We start from the raw sequence: 14,839 nt of genomic DNA, 5'->3' as shown, positions 1-14,839 counted from the left end.
GGCACTGAGCTGAATGAAGGCTCCCTTGTAAATGACTTCCAGGGAGGTAGGGGGTGTTGTATACGCAGTGGAGGGTTGGATAATGGAGTGGGTTTAATATTCGTCATTTTCCGGTGGAAGTGCAGCTTGTTTGACTGCAGATATCTCCATTATGTGGAAATAGATTTCTTAGCCTTCAATATTATAAAAACCTAGAGTCCCAAATTTCAGGCGGTGCTGGGGACTTGGGGATCAGCGATCAGGAGCCAGAGCAATCTATTGACAAATATATAAAACTGTACACCAGACGTTTGGAGCTGGAGCAGGGACCGGCTGCTGGAAGGCTGATATCTCTGGTTCTGGGCAAGATAGAGACAAGCCTCTGTTCCCAGAAAGGTAAGAGTCCCAGCTTTTGGCATATACTCTCAGAAAAACTCTAAGTCAGAAAGAACCTGAGAAAACTAACTCGGAAATGCAATTAACAGGTCGGATCTGGACTGCTGATTTGAAGTTGGATATCTCCATTTTCCCAGGGAAGATTTTCAAAATTCTGGTGTCCCTGGAAAAAGGTGATCCTCAGCTATCAGGTTGGGTCCCTTATACACCTGGGTCCCCTGGGCAAGTGCCCATTAAGCCCATACGAAAAGACGGCCCTGCTACCCTGGTCATCATAATAATAATAATAAATCATACAACAAAATACAAGTATTAACGTTTACCATCGTAAATAGTACAATATACATTATCAATGGTCAGCTTGTTCAGTTTGATTATCCCTGACGATGGGAGCATGTTCCCGAAACATGTTGGACAATTTACCTCACTGCAGGTCCCTGAGATATATATATATATATATATATATATATATATACACACACACCAAACAATAATGTCTTCAGCGCCCTATTTCTGTAATGTCCATATACCATATGCAATAAAACAATAATACAATAATAAAATTGAATACACTTCCGAAGTAGTTCTTTTGAAGAAATTTTTATTTTTATTTTGAAAACGTGATCAAATACCCAACGCGTTTCGCCTCGATAAGAAGCTTCATCAGGGGTTTGTGATCTATAAAAGTATAGTATACATACAATCACATTTAAGGACATTACATACATATAAAAGAACCTTTTACATAAGGAATTTATTAATAAGTATAAGTATATATATATATATATATATATACATAAAATTACAATAGCGATGATATATAGATAGGAGGAACAGGCTTATGGATAGTCAATTTGGATAGTTTATTAACCAATTAATTTATCAAACTTTTCTTTTTGTAGAATTTTCTATATAAATGTATAATTCGTTTTTCATATATTTATGGTACATACCTTTTTATTAAGAATGTAACATTTAATACCCTTCAGAGTCAGGTCCTATTAGATAGTGGACGAATAGGATTTATCTGTGTAGGCCCAATGTTTTTTTTTTACCCAGATAGAACCTGGTGGGTTTGTACAAAGATAATAGTTCCTTTTAGGTGTCAGAATGTTATACACATACACACATATATATATATGGTCTTATTACTTAGATGTTATATTCATTGTACATACCTTATTTGTACAAAGAAATTAAATGGGATTGTAAATTTCTTTCAGAAGAACATCTTTAAAATATGGTGGACTTTCTGAAGAAAACACAATGAGGGGTTCATTTTTAATTATACAAGTATAGTTATATCCTATTGGATCTAGAACATCGGACATAGGCCCTTATTCTGATCGGTGCGTACTTTCCTGAATTCTTTCGGATCGCGTTTTTTAGCCGTCTGCGCATGCGTGGGGAACGCCTCGCGCATGTGCCACGCATGGTCTCCGTACTTGTTCTCACTAATACCGTACAGAAATGTGCACCGCAATCACTCGGGCAATATGGGAGTGTTATGGGCGTCATGCGGAATGACACAGGGGCGTAGTTTCAAAGTGGGCTAAACTGGGCGGAAACATGGGCGGACACGGGGGAGTACACATATGTTGGTAGGCGTGCATTCGGACAGCACGCCGAATGCACGCGAACAAAAAGGGAAGAAATGTGCGGTGTCCAAAAGGCTAGTATTGCTTGACGGACACCACTCGGTCATGCGCTAGGCAATCGGAACGCCTAATCAGGACGAACGCACCTCAACCAATGTCAGCTGAACACAATACAATCACCTTCTTTACTCATTACTTGTTAATTACACGCTTCTCACTGCTGCAATTGGAACCATTGCAGCTTAAAGGGAACATTACATGCTGCACTTGTCACACACTTTTACACTGCAAATAATGAACACAACTTAATATTAATAATACTAATACACATGTCACTTCTGCATGTATCAATTAATACAGACATTTGGGGGCCAAAATAACATTTATTAAAGAAACTTAGAAAATAATTTCGAAACCATCACAACATAAATGGTACCATAAAAGGACTAAAATTAAATAATATATAATAAATAGCCACAGCAGAATCATTAGGAACACATCAGGTGGCTTCACAACAAAAGTAGAGCACCAACACTTCAAGTACAGCACACAGTAATGCTAGCCGAAACAGGGCAACAGGGGAACCAAACATGACATTTGAACCGCGGGCAAATGTGGTGACCCTCGGCACGGAATTTGACACAGGATGCTGACACACACAGCTCAATGGAAGATTTGGGAAGACATAACGGTGGAGATTAATGAGGACACAAGTTCATTTGCGGGCACGTTTGCCCCTGGCAGGCTCCTTGCCACGTGCAGCAGCTCTTCGGCCTCGCCCACGGCCACAGTCAGATGGTGGGTCACGTGGAGCACATGCTGGGGAGGGGGTGGATCTTCTTCCCCCTCTGGCAGCAGGGAGTGATGATGGTGGTAATGCACCAGAAACGGGTGAAATTAGGACCCTATTGGTGGTAAGTTCATTATGGCGGAGGAGGAGTTCATTTTGCCGCAGGGCTTGATCAGCCAGCACCTGCAGGCTAGCAGCAATACATTGCTGGCTGGCACTCATAGCTTGCTGGCTGGCACTCATAGCCTGCAGGCTCGCAGCAATACTCTGCTGGCTGGTGGTCAAACCCTGCAGCACCTCCTCGGCCCTACGCACCCGCTCTGATGCCGAGTCTCCCTGCTGCACAATACTTTCAAGCACATGCCCCCACGTGGCAAATTCAGCCGCGGACATTGCCGGCTGCTGCTGCACGGGCCTGCTACTGGGGCCAGGTGGCACAGACTCCACAACCTCCTCAAGAGATTGTTGACCAAGCGGTGGGAATGCTGTTGAAGGAGAAAATACCAATTACCACACATTCCATGCAAAATTCAAAACATCTACTTATGGCCTGGCAAATAATTACCTTCAAGCGTAGAAGCCATCACTTCCGCTGGGGACTCGCTGTCTATGGTGCTCACCCCCCGGACCTCCTCCACTGCAATGCAGCACTGTGCCATCTCTTCCAGTGGGGTGAGCTGCAGCTTTGATGGCATGGGGCCAGCCCCAGAGGTGTGGCTGTGTTCCCACCGCTGGGTCAATTTATTTTTGAGGTTCCCTTTGAAGTCGTGCCACCTGCAATCAAAGTGTACATATTAATACATGTCACTCCTCATGTTTGCTGTAGCACCCATTGCAATATGAAACATAATACAACATGTGCCTCCTGACACCAAACTTAGATTATATTCATTTTGAAACACAACCCTTAGAAGATACAATCACACTCACCCTACAATAACTATCAATTCAATGACATGGCAAACATGTCTGTGCCTCCAAGCAACGTGACCACCCATTGACCAACTCCATCTAATATTGAATGTAAACATTACTGGACTTGTACTGCTCAAATGTAACACACATGTACTTGCCTCTTCTTAACGTGCTCCGCCTCACGAACTTGTGGAGCCACCGCATTAATCTCCGCCGTTATCTCCTCCCAGATCTTCCATCTCCTTGTGTGTGTCAACTTTACCGGTGGGCACTCTATCAAATCCCGGGCCCGGGTCACCAGGATGTCAAGCTCCTGCGGTTCATATGCCATGTTTCTGGTGGTTGGTTCCTCTGTTGCCCGATTGCGGCCACGGGCACGACCACTGGCACCGCCACTGCCACGGCCACGGCCACCGGTTGCTGTACTTGAAGTGCTGGCCTGGCTACTCTGTTGGGAAGCCACCTACTGTGTTCCCAATGATTCTGCTGATGCTGAGGATGGGCCAGCTGCTGATTGGCCTGATGTTGATGGCCCATCTGGCTGCTCTGGGTTGAGGGGGACATAGGTGGTGTTGGACTCCATGCGGGCCAAGAGGTTCTGCACCACCTGTTCTTCCTCTGACGCTGAGCCAGCCATGTTTGCAACAACTGTTTGCCTTTCTAGGACAACTTTAAATACTATTTCTGTAATTGGCGTTAATCAGCTGCAACCTGCGTTCCGTACGGCCGCGTTCCGTATGGCAGCGTCAACCGTGCGGCGAATACGGCACGCCCCTTGGTGTGGATAAATATTTCTCAAAAACCTGGCAAACTGAGTAAGTCTGATTTAGTAGCTAAATGCAGATTTGAACACCAATGACCAACTAAAACTGAGGTCACACATGAAATGTATATTTGAATGTACATCTGTACTGTGCACTTGTTTGGTATGTAGTACAACTGACACTACCCATTCCATATGTAAATCCAGTCCACCACTTAGGCACAAGTAATCAGTGCTAGCATCCAAATCACATGTGAAAGCACTCCAAATTCATGCTGGATGCTAGCTACTTTTCATTCCACCTCTGTAGTATGGGCCAGTAGAAGGTAAGTGTACACATGGCAGCATGGCCTAATTTTGGGAAAAGGTCTGCCACTATTTGCTATGTTTCTGCTGCATAGCTTTCATTCTAAAATAGCTGTTTAGTACCTTGTTGAGTTAGGTGTAAGTGTCTAGTGATGCAGACTATTTCACCTGTTGCTTATACCCATGTTTGGTGAATGTTATAGATTATATGTAATGTGTTTCCATCTTATTTGGTACTTATGAGTTATCTGGGCGCCCGATTTTTTGATTGTATGCCTTAAGTTAAGGCATACAATCAGATGCGATGCAATGCGATATCGCATCGCATCGCATCGCATGCGACCATCGGATGCGATGACCCGATTTTTCCATAGGAATCAATGTTAAAATGGACGGAGTCCATTTTAACATGGAATTCAATGGGAAAAAGGGGTCCTCTTCATACCCCTACTATCCAAGTGGGCATGGAGTTGGATATAAACGTGTGGCGAGCGTAGCGAGCCACCGAGCCCGAAGCGTGGCGAGCGGACGGTATTCTATGTCCCCTCGCGGGGCTCGCTACGCTCGCCACGCTTCGGGCTCGGTGGCTCGCTACGCTCGCCACAGGTTTATATCCAACTCCATGCCCACTTGGATAGTAGGGGTATGAAAAGGACCCCTTTTTCCCATTGAATTCCATGTTAAAATGGACTCAGTCCATTTTAACATTGATTCCTATGGAAAAATCGGGTCATCGCATCGCATCGCATCGCATCCGATGGTCGCATGCGATGCGATGCGATGTGCCCGATCCGACCCGATTTAGAAATCGGGCGCCCGGATAACTCATAAGTACCCTTTTTTTACACTGTCTGTTTAGGATGGGTGTGCGATGCAATGGGTTAGCCGTCTGTTCGGGCGCATACACGCTGTTAGTGTAAAAATGAACAATAAAGTTAATACCAAATATCACTCTGATCAACCAATGACAGCACATGATTGTTTGATTTGTGCCATTGCTAAGATGGCGGCCTATGGGAGAGCAGCCCCATTCTCTCCAGCGGAGCTGAGGACACTGGTCTCCGTTATGGAGACCAGGCTGGGGCGGGCGGGCGGGCCCATTTGTAACCAACCGCCAGAAGCGGAATGCTTATGCGGTGGCCCGCCGCCGCATATTCGAGCGTACGCAGGTGCGGCGTACCATCGCACAGCTGGAGCGGCGGTGGACCGACTTGAGACGACGCCAGCCGGATTTGCTCCAGCAAATCAGGGCCAGCATAGCGAGATGTGAGTGTTTATACATTAAATGGCCATTTGTACATGATTGCTTACATGACCATATTTAAGGCAATAAGGTCACCAGCCTGATCATGAGTGAAACATGGCATACACTATATGTGTGCTACTTCCTGTTTGACACCCTGTAATGGTGATAAAATATGTCATTGTGTAGGATTAATGTTTGTGATGCTTACAATGGCCCAAATGTCACAGCATACCTGCCATGTTACAGGCTGTGTTTTGTAAAGGCCACTAAGGAGCTGTTTGGCTGTACAATTATCAGTACTTAGAACCTTTGCATTTATAGGTTGATAAGGCTTAATATAAATTACCACTAATTGGCACTTTTTTGTCTTTTTCCAAACACAGCACGGGAACGAGCAAGACAGGCCCGAGAAGACACAGAGGCCTCCCAGGCCCAGGAGGATGCGGAGGCAGTCATGGCGGAGGAGATTGGCAATGAAGAAGGGGTGGCGGAGGAAGAGGAAAGGGAGGAAGTGGCGGAAGAGGAAAGGGAGGAAGTGGAGGAGGAGGTCTGGGCAGCGGAGGTGGTGGCAGTGGAGGACGAGGTGGCAGAAGAGGAGGAGGTGCCACATGTGGAGTCCACAGGAGAAGAGGAGGCCTGTGAGGTGGTGCAGGCACCAGAAATTGGTATGTATCGATAAAGATTCATTATTCCTTTTGTCATCTTCTATTTGCTTTGTAGCACTGGTGATTCAATTGTTTTTTTCAATACTAAAAAGTGATAAAACAAACTGGGTAGCAACAGACACACTTAGGGGTTAGATAGGGTGGCCTAACCACCCCTTTCATCCTGGACACATATTAATGACACAGGTTGTGCGGATGGCTTTCATGTCGATTTTAAGTGCCACTGAACCTGTGTAGTTAATCTGTATCCTGGAAGAAAGTGATGACTTGGTCATGTAAGGGTTACATGTCTCTGCTGCAAGCATACAATCTGTAGCCTCATATAGGTGAGTAGAGTTTACTGGTGATTGATCTTTGTAAACTAGATTCAGTATGGCATAAATGGAGTATGGACAGGCGTGGCTTAGACTGGAGTAACAAGTGGTCAGTGCCCCTGGGCCCTCCTCTAGCTAACCACCCCCTGCGGTCTGCATGTATGTTTTGCACCATAATTGTGTGTTGATTTGGTCTTAGTAATGCTTTTGAGCATGGGAGTGGGTTAGTGCTGCAGCTTCCCCTAACTGGCATTATGACAATGATTTCTGGAGCAGACCATCAGCAGGCAAGCCATGCTTGATTGCACCAATGTACTGTGCATTCCTGAGAGTTGTGTAACTCCCCAGCCAGGCTCCATCATATAACAGACACTGAACTTTGACTGTGAGGTGTTCTACAGAGTAAAGGGTATAGGGCAAAAATCTGGCTTTCCATGTAGTATGTATGCATGTATGTATAGGTGTATGTGTCATATATATAGTTATATATGTGTGTCTCTCTCTCTCTCTCTCTCTCTCTCTATATATATATATATATCTATATATATATAGATATATATATATCTATATATATATAGATATATATATATATAGATATATATACATATACACACACACCTGTCACGGTGCATGTTTAAAATGTAGGTATGAATATGTTAAATGTATGCATGAATATCATTATTAATTTTTCCATTTGTATTTCGTCCACAGATGAGCCTGCCCAAGCAGAGGAGGGTCTCCGTGGGGCCCTCCGAAGAATTAGAGCCCACATGCGGCAGATTGTGGCCGAAATGGACCAGCTCATAGATGGGCCAAATGAATTTTTTTTAAATATATTTTTTCCGACATTTCGTCCTATTAATAAATAGTTATTTAAAGTTCAAAGTTGTCAGTGTTTTTTTCTAACATGCAAAAGTATATGTGTAACTTGTTTAAAATCTTTTAAATAAGCCAACTGTAAATAGTGTATATAGATGTAGGTTAGGGTCACATGCTGTAAGGGTTAATGTGTGTAATGAATGTAGTAGGAATGTGGGTCAGTATAGATGAGCATTTAATTGATTGAAATAGATAACAATCCCTTTTTAATGAGGTTGCCTAATTGCCTAAGAGGGTCATGTGATCGCTGTGTGTAATCAGTAAAAATGTTTGGGATTGAGCGTAAATACTCCGCATCGGTGCGTACGGACAGCTTCCCGTACGTTCTGACGCGGTAAGACCGTGCTTGTGCGGGAAGACCGTGCAGAATCTGTACGTTTCCACCGCACACGCACGGTTTGTATGTCGTCCGTACACACGCCCTGTTCTTAAAGAGTGAGTCCGTCCGAATGCGGAGGACACGTGGGCGTTTCTACGGACGTTGGCCGTACGCCACCTAACAGCAAGGCGTGCTGACCGCACCGTAAGAATTCGGGAAAGTACGCACCGATCAGAATAAGGGCCATAGTCTTTATTACATACCTCCTAGAACTTAGTAGGAAGCATGTCCAATGTTAAAATCAAATCGTATTAGATCCACAAAATAATTCGATCCATAGGTTTAGATTTTCCAACCATAAATTTCTGAGGTCATAAACTTTTTTGTGGAATAAATCTTAACAATAAAAAATATACATATATATATAACACAAAATTGTATTTTTAGCTGGTACTGTATTTTGCAATTTACTCAAAATTAGAATTACTTAGGCCCCATACACACCAGAAAGATCAGGATCGTCTAACGATTTTGTGTGCACTTTCCTGCGGCGCTCTCCCGTGGCCTTTTAACGATGTGCTAACGATCGTGTTCTATGTTCCATACGATTTACTAACGATGTACTCACGATACGACATCGCACATGATGGTCGTACGACAGTCGGATGTGCGGATCGTGAGTGCATCGTGAGTGCACTGGTCACGGTCGTTTTTGGAATGTAAATAAAGGGCCGGGCTACCAGAGGGGAGACAAGGGGGGGACAAAAGAACACAAAGAATTATGGGCTGGGCTAGCAGAGGAGGGTAACAAGACTAGGAGCCATTTTGCAGGACCTCATTTCTGCTTTGTGACTAGTGAGGCTTGGTGTATACCTGCTGAACGCTGCACATTGCTATTTTTGTCTGCTTTGTTTTTGCATTCCTTCTGAATGCTGCACATTGCTATTTTTGTCTGCTTTGTTTTTGCATTCCTGCAGAACGCTGCACATTGCTATTTTTGGCTGCTTTGTTTTTGCATTGCTGAACAAAGTGTGTTTTTTTCCCCCATTTTGCTTTTTTGAATTATGGATTCGTTCCAGCAAGATTTCCTGCTTTCCTACGTTGTGCTCAGGGTGAGGAGGATGAGGGCCCAGCGTAGGAAGGCTCGATCCTGCTGGACCAAGCAGTGGCTCCTGGGACGACAAGCGCGGTCTCATATGCCCCTGCTGATGGAGATTCGCGAGAATAATCCCCAGGATTATCGCAATTTCCTTCGCATGGACGATGAGACCTTCCAGGAGCTGCTGCGTCTGGTCACCCCCCACATCCAGAAGCAGGATACCAAGTACCGGATGGCTATCCCTGCTGAGGACCGGCTGGTGGTAACCCTCAGGTTTCTGGCTACAGGACGATCGCTGGCGGACCTCAAGTTTGGATCCATCATCTCCCCGCAAGCGTTGGGACTCATCATCCCGGAGACCTGTAAAGCCATCGTGAAGGTCCTGCAGCATCAGTATTGCAAGGTAAGGAAAAATATACCACACACTTGTAGTGAAAAGATAACCTTTTTTATTTAAATAATGGAACTGTGAGTTTCACAAATACTGATAATTTTTTTTTTTTTTTACAGTATAAATATAAAAATTGCCAAAAAAGTTATGCAAATATCAAAAATATAAAGCAAATGTATTGTCTTTGTTCGGACATGAGGTAGATCTCAGTATGACACATGGTGCTTGTGCAGATAATGCATGTCCCCTCCACCTCACGTGATGCATAGTGCAGATGCAATAGTCCTGGCACCATTGATATGCACTATGTGCCACGTGGCCATGTCCTTTGTCTGTACCACAAGTACCATGTGTCATACAGCACATTGAGTACACATAATTTTTAAAAGTGCTTTGTGTTGATTTAAATATTGTTATCCTAAATGCTTATATAGTAATGTTGTTTATTTAAATATTGCAAGAACATTATATTAATTGACTGGAATGCAGCAAGGGGGCAGTATGGCAGACGACGCATGTAGCGCGGACAACAAAAGCACCCTCATGCATCCATGGCGCATAGTGCAGAAGTAGTGGTCCCGGCCCCATTGCTCTGCACTCTGCGCCACTGTAGCATGAAGGTCCTTTCATTGTCTGCACAACATGCACCATGTGCCATACTGCTCCAAGCATGGACCTATAGAAAGAACACACATAGCATATAAAACATAGGCAAAGTGCCCTAAAAATAACAAGGCATTTCAAATGCTTCATTGCCATGCGGCAAGGGACAGTATGGCAGACGACGCATGTAGCGCGGACAACAAAAGCACCCTCATGCATCCATGGCGCATAGTGCAGAAGTAGTGGTCCCGGCCCCATTGCTCTGCACTCTGCGCCACTGTAGCATGAAGGTCCTTTCATTGTCTGCACAACATGCACCATGTGCCATACTGCTCCAAGCATGGACCTATAGAAAGAACACACATAGCATATAAAACATAGGCAAAGTGCCCTAAAAATAACAAGGCATTTCAAATGCTTCATTGCCATGCGGCAAGGGACAGTATGGCAGACGACGCATGTAGCGCGGACAACAAAAGCACCCTCATGCATCCATGGCGCATAGTGCAGAAGTAGTGGTCCCGGCCCCATTGCTCTGCACTCTGCGCCACTGTAGCATGAAGGTCCTTTCATTGTCTGCACAACATGCACCATGTGCCATACTGCTCCAAGCATGGACCTATAGAAAGAACACACATAGCATATAAAACATAGGCAAAGTGCCATAACTACTAAAATTATTTTAACTTAAAACCAAACCAGTGCCTCATTGCCTTGCAGTATGGAGCATTAGAGAGACGGCGCTTGTAGCGCAGATAAAGAAAGGGACTCATGATTACCTGTTGCATACTGCATATACAATGGTCCCGGCCCCATTGTTCTACAAGTATGCAACAAGTCAGCATGGCCATTATCTCCGCCACAAGCACCGTGTTACATACTACTCCATGCCAACTGCGAAATAATTCTATGGGATGCGGTCATAAATCTTGCAAAACCGGTGTATCATCCAGGTTCGTGCTGTCTCCCAACAATGTTGTATACATGTGACTGTACCGGGGTGGGGTCTGAGGTTGGGTACAGGATTGTCTAATGGGCGGGGTGTTTAAAGGCAATGATGCAATGGCTGGTGAGGGTACGGCAGGCATCTGTTGCAGCGTCTGGTGCAATGGAAGAAGCCCCATCAGTGTGGTTTTGATTGACAGGCGGCCCTGTCGGCCCATAAACAGGAGTTCGCTTGTGACGCGTTCAAACGCCATCTGTTGGTCCGGATGTAGCTTCCGTAAGCCATCAGCCATGTACTTTCCAAAGGTGTCAAACTCATCAGATGGCCTACGCAGCACCTGTTCGGCTCGAACCAGAATATCATCGGGTTCTTGTTCAGGAACTGCCTTGGTTCTGCGTTTTTTCTTTTTGCCAAATAGTTGAGGCGGGGTGGGGGTTTCCGGAACTCCATAGATTGTTCCCGATGAGTCTTGTGGCTCTGGGGTTGGATTAGGGGTTGAGGTGTGGACCACCTCTATCTCTGTACTTGTTGTCTGTGGAAAAGAAAACAACAACAATTAGTTAACATCACCTTCTCTTTTTTTCAGTTCCCCAACACCGTTCAGGAGTGGCAAAACATCGCTGCTGAATTTGATGAGGCGTGGAACTTTCCTAATTGTGGAGGAGCCATCGATGGGAAACACGTCCGGATCAATCAGCCACCCCACAGCGGTTCGTACTACTTCAACTACAAGGGGTACTTCAGTATTGTGCTGATGGCTGTGGTCAATGCGAACTACGAGTTCCTCTTTGTGGATGTCGGCAGGAATGGTCGGGCCTCAGATGGTGGAACTTTGAAGGACACCAAGTTCTACCACAGGCTCGCCTCCAACACCATGCACTTGCCCACAGCTCAACAAACCAAGCATGGGCTGAACTTTGTATTTGTTGCGGACGAGGCATTTGGGCTTCATGAACACATCATGAAGCCCTATGCCAAGCGTGTACTGGACCACGACAAACGGGTGTTCAACTACAGGCTCTCCAGGGCACGCCGGCTTGTGGAAAGTGCATTCGGGATAATGGCCAGCAGATTCCGCATTTTCCACACAGCCATCAACCTCCGGCTGGATAAAATTGACTGGGCCGTCATGGCGTGCTGCGTCCTGCACAATTTACTTCGCCGCAAAGAAAGGGCACATCGCCCGGCAGGACCAGCACCGCCGGAGGACCCAGATGATCCCAGGGAGGTTGCCCCAATTGTGTCCCTGGAGATGCCGGCCCAGCAGTACCGGGGGACAGCACGAGCCAAACAGGTCAGGGACCAATATAAGGCATATTTCAATGGTGTTGGTGCTGTCCCCTGGCAGGAAGACCACATTTAAAATCTTTTTGGATAAAGGAACAAAAAAATGATTGAAAGAAAGAAATGGGGCAAAGGGGTGATATACACATTGGACCAGTACTTACTGATAACGGCTGGGAACTTTCATCCATGGCCGCTGTCACGTCATCCGCCTCGCCTTCCACCATCATGCAGAGCCCTCGCCTTGGCACCTCCTGGCTGAGTGTGAAGGTCAGCAAGTGGTAATACCACAGCGACGTCTCATACACCTCTCCTGCACCAGCACCGGACCTTTTGGAAGACTGTATTTTTTTATGTTCCTTAAGAAACACAGTCCGCAAATTCTGGATCTTTTTACGGACCCATTCCGTATCAGCCTCTGGGTTGTAGCTCTTGCTAAATTCAAGGAGATCTTGCAGCGCTTGAGCTCTTTTGATTTTATTGCTATAGTCTTTCGACTTTGTCTTCCAGAGGCATTCAAGTTCGCGGTATTTCTCTATGAATGCCTCCACAAACTCCTGTTCTTTGGCCAGTGCCTGGGACATTCCTGCCAAAAAAAAAAAAAATTTGACAATAGTCTATGTACATATTTTTCAAATGTCAATAGTTTGGTTAATATAAATAGTAGTTAAAATTAAATGTTTCATTAAACTGTATATAATTAATAAAAATAAATGTTTTGTTTTTATACATTTAAGAAATTTTAATAAATCATATTTCTATACATTTATCATCTTTACATTACATTTAGTGGTGGTGGCATAATATTTGGTAGGTAGGCCGCAGGGGAAGATTGGCGGCTGGGCTGGCATAATACATCTGGCCACCTTTATTAGTGGGCAGCGGGGACCCAGGTGGGGTGTTGAGGTCAGAGGTGGCCTGGTATGGGCAGCGGGGACCCAGGTGGGGTGTTGAGGTCAGCGGTGGCCTGGTATGGGCAGCGGGGACCCAGGTGGGGTGTTGAGGTCAGCGGTGGCCTGGTATGGGCAGCGGGGACCCAGGTGGGGTGTTGAGGTCAGAGGTGGCCTGGTATGGGCAGCGGGGACCCAGGTGGGGTGTTGAGGTCAGCGGTGGCCTGGTATGGGCAGCGGGGACCCAGGTGGGGTGTTGAGGTCAGCGGTGGCCTGCTTACCTGCTGTCAGGTGCGCGCAGTAGAAGACGCCGTGTGCTCCTTCGCTGCTGCATCCACGGGGCAATATGGCTGCGGTAGGAGTGTCCAGGAACTCGCGCGAAAACACGGATCGGATGGATGGTCGCGACGACGGAAGCACACTCAATGTGCTAACGATGTGCATATGATCAACACACAATCTGCGGTCGGATCGGCTGATTCTGCTGCAGGAGGCAAAACCGCCAATGCGACATACGAGCTGACGGGAGCGCGCATCCAATCGTTAACGACCACAATCGTGAGTAAAAAACAAACGATAGTGATAAGATTCATGCACAACCGTCGTTACGAACGACGAATTGTACCCTAATCTTGCATGAATCTTTCTGGTGTGTATGGGGCCTTAGTATGTATCTTACCCTTAGGTGTGGGGCATGTGTGCTCTCCTAGGGATCCAAGCAGCAAGTGAGTGAATGCTGGCTTGGTCTGAGTATATATAGGGGACTACCTATGACATCATTTCCCTTTACCCAATCAATTGAAGTGATTTTATTTCCTATTTATATTTATATATATTTTTCTTATACTATTTTTATATATATCAACTTAGTGTGTGAATAGGCTTTTGTGTATGAATTGGTGATTTTATTTCATTTATAAGTGCAGACATAAACGTGTGTTTTCCAAAAACGCCCCATAATACATTGCGTTTAATTATTATTTATAGTCCTTTTTAGAGCTTTAGAGGTGCCTTAAAATTGTATAATTAGGAGTGAGGGAGCTGTTAGTATGTCCGCATCTCCTCTATTACAATTGTTTCCTAAAAGGGTTTTCTTATCGTCATATTTAGTTTAAGTTACGGTTTGCGTTCCACACGATGCGGAGTGGAACGCACCGCCATCTTACCCGGAAGTCCCATGCGGAAGTATACGATCCCCCGGTTATAGCAGATGCGCGTCACCGGGGATTGTTCATACCTTCTATGCGTTCCACCCACCTCTATTCAGGGACGCATCTTTCATGTCTCATACCTAGCTCTAACTAAAATATATGCATCTTTCATATAATATATCTGGAATGAAAAAGGTGGAACATTATGACCATTTATGTAATACCATTAATCAATTTATATAATTAACAAAATACATAGGATACTCATAAAAATGCTGTCACTTCAATATTCTCATTGAGCCCCC

At 45.2% G+C, this 14,839-nt stretch overlaps 2 protein-coding genes across 2 annotated transcripts in view; both read right to left on the bottom strand.

Moving 5' to 3' along the window:
* CACNA1S (calcium voltage-gated channel subunit alpha1 S) overlaps positions 1-14,839 on the bottom strand; it is a 761,524-nt gene that overhangs the window by 154,450 nt on the left and 592,235 nt on the right. The window lies entirely within an intron of this gene.
* On the bottom strand, positions 11,002-13,399 carry LOC146060211 (uncharacterized). The gene is made up of 2 exons (XM_083173195.1): positions 12,658-13,399; positions 11,002-11,741 (listed from the first exon to the last, which is right to left on the bottom strand). The coding sequence occupies exons 1-2, from the start codon at positions 13,075-13,077 to the stop codon at positions 11,184-11,186; spliced, it is 978 nt and encodes a 325-aa protein (XP_083029321.1). The 5' UTR covers positions 13,078-13,399; the 3' UTR covers positions 11,002-11,183.

Source organism: Crinia signifera, chromosome 2, assembly GCF_055691185.1.
Source record: "Crinia signifera chromosome 2, ASM5569118v1, whole genome shotgun sequence".
Classification (NCBI taxonomy): Eukaryota; Metazoa; Chordata; class Amphibia; order Anura; family Myobatrachidae; genus Crinia; species Crinia signifera.
Note: the sequence above shows the minus strand (reverse complement) of the source record. Positions and strands in the feature narration are given on the sequence as shown.

Bases quoted from the DNA above. Each gene is read 5' to 3' on its own strand.
- LOC146060211 (XM_083173195.1), bottom strand. From the start codon at position 13,077: ATGTCCCAGGCACTGGCCAAAGAACAGGAGTTTGTGGAGGCATTCATA. The intron at 11,742-12,657 runs GTAAGTACTGGT...TCTTTTCCACAG, and splicing joins AAAGTTCCCAGCCGTTATCA to ACAACAAGTACAGAGATAGA.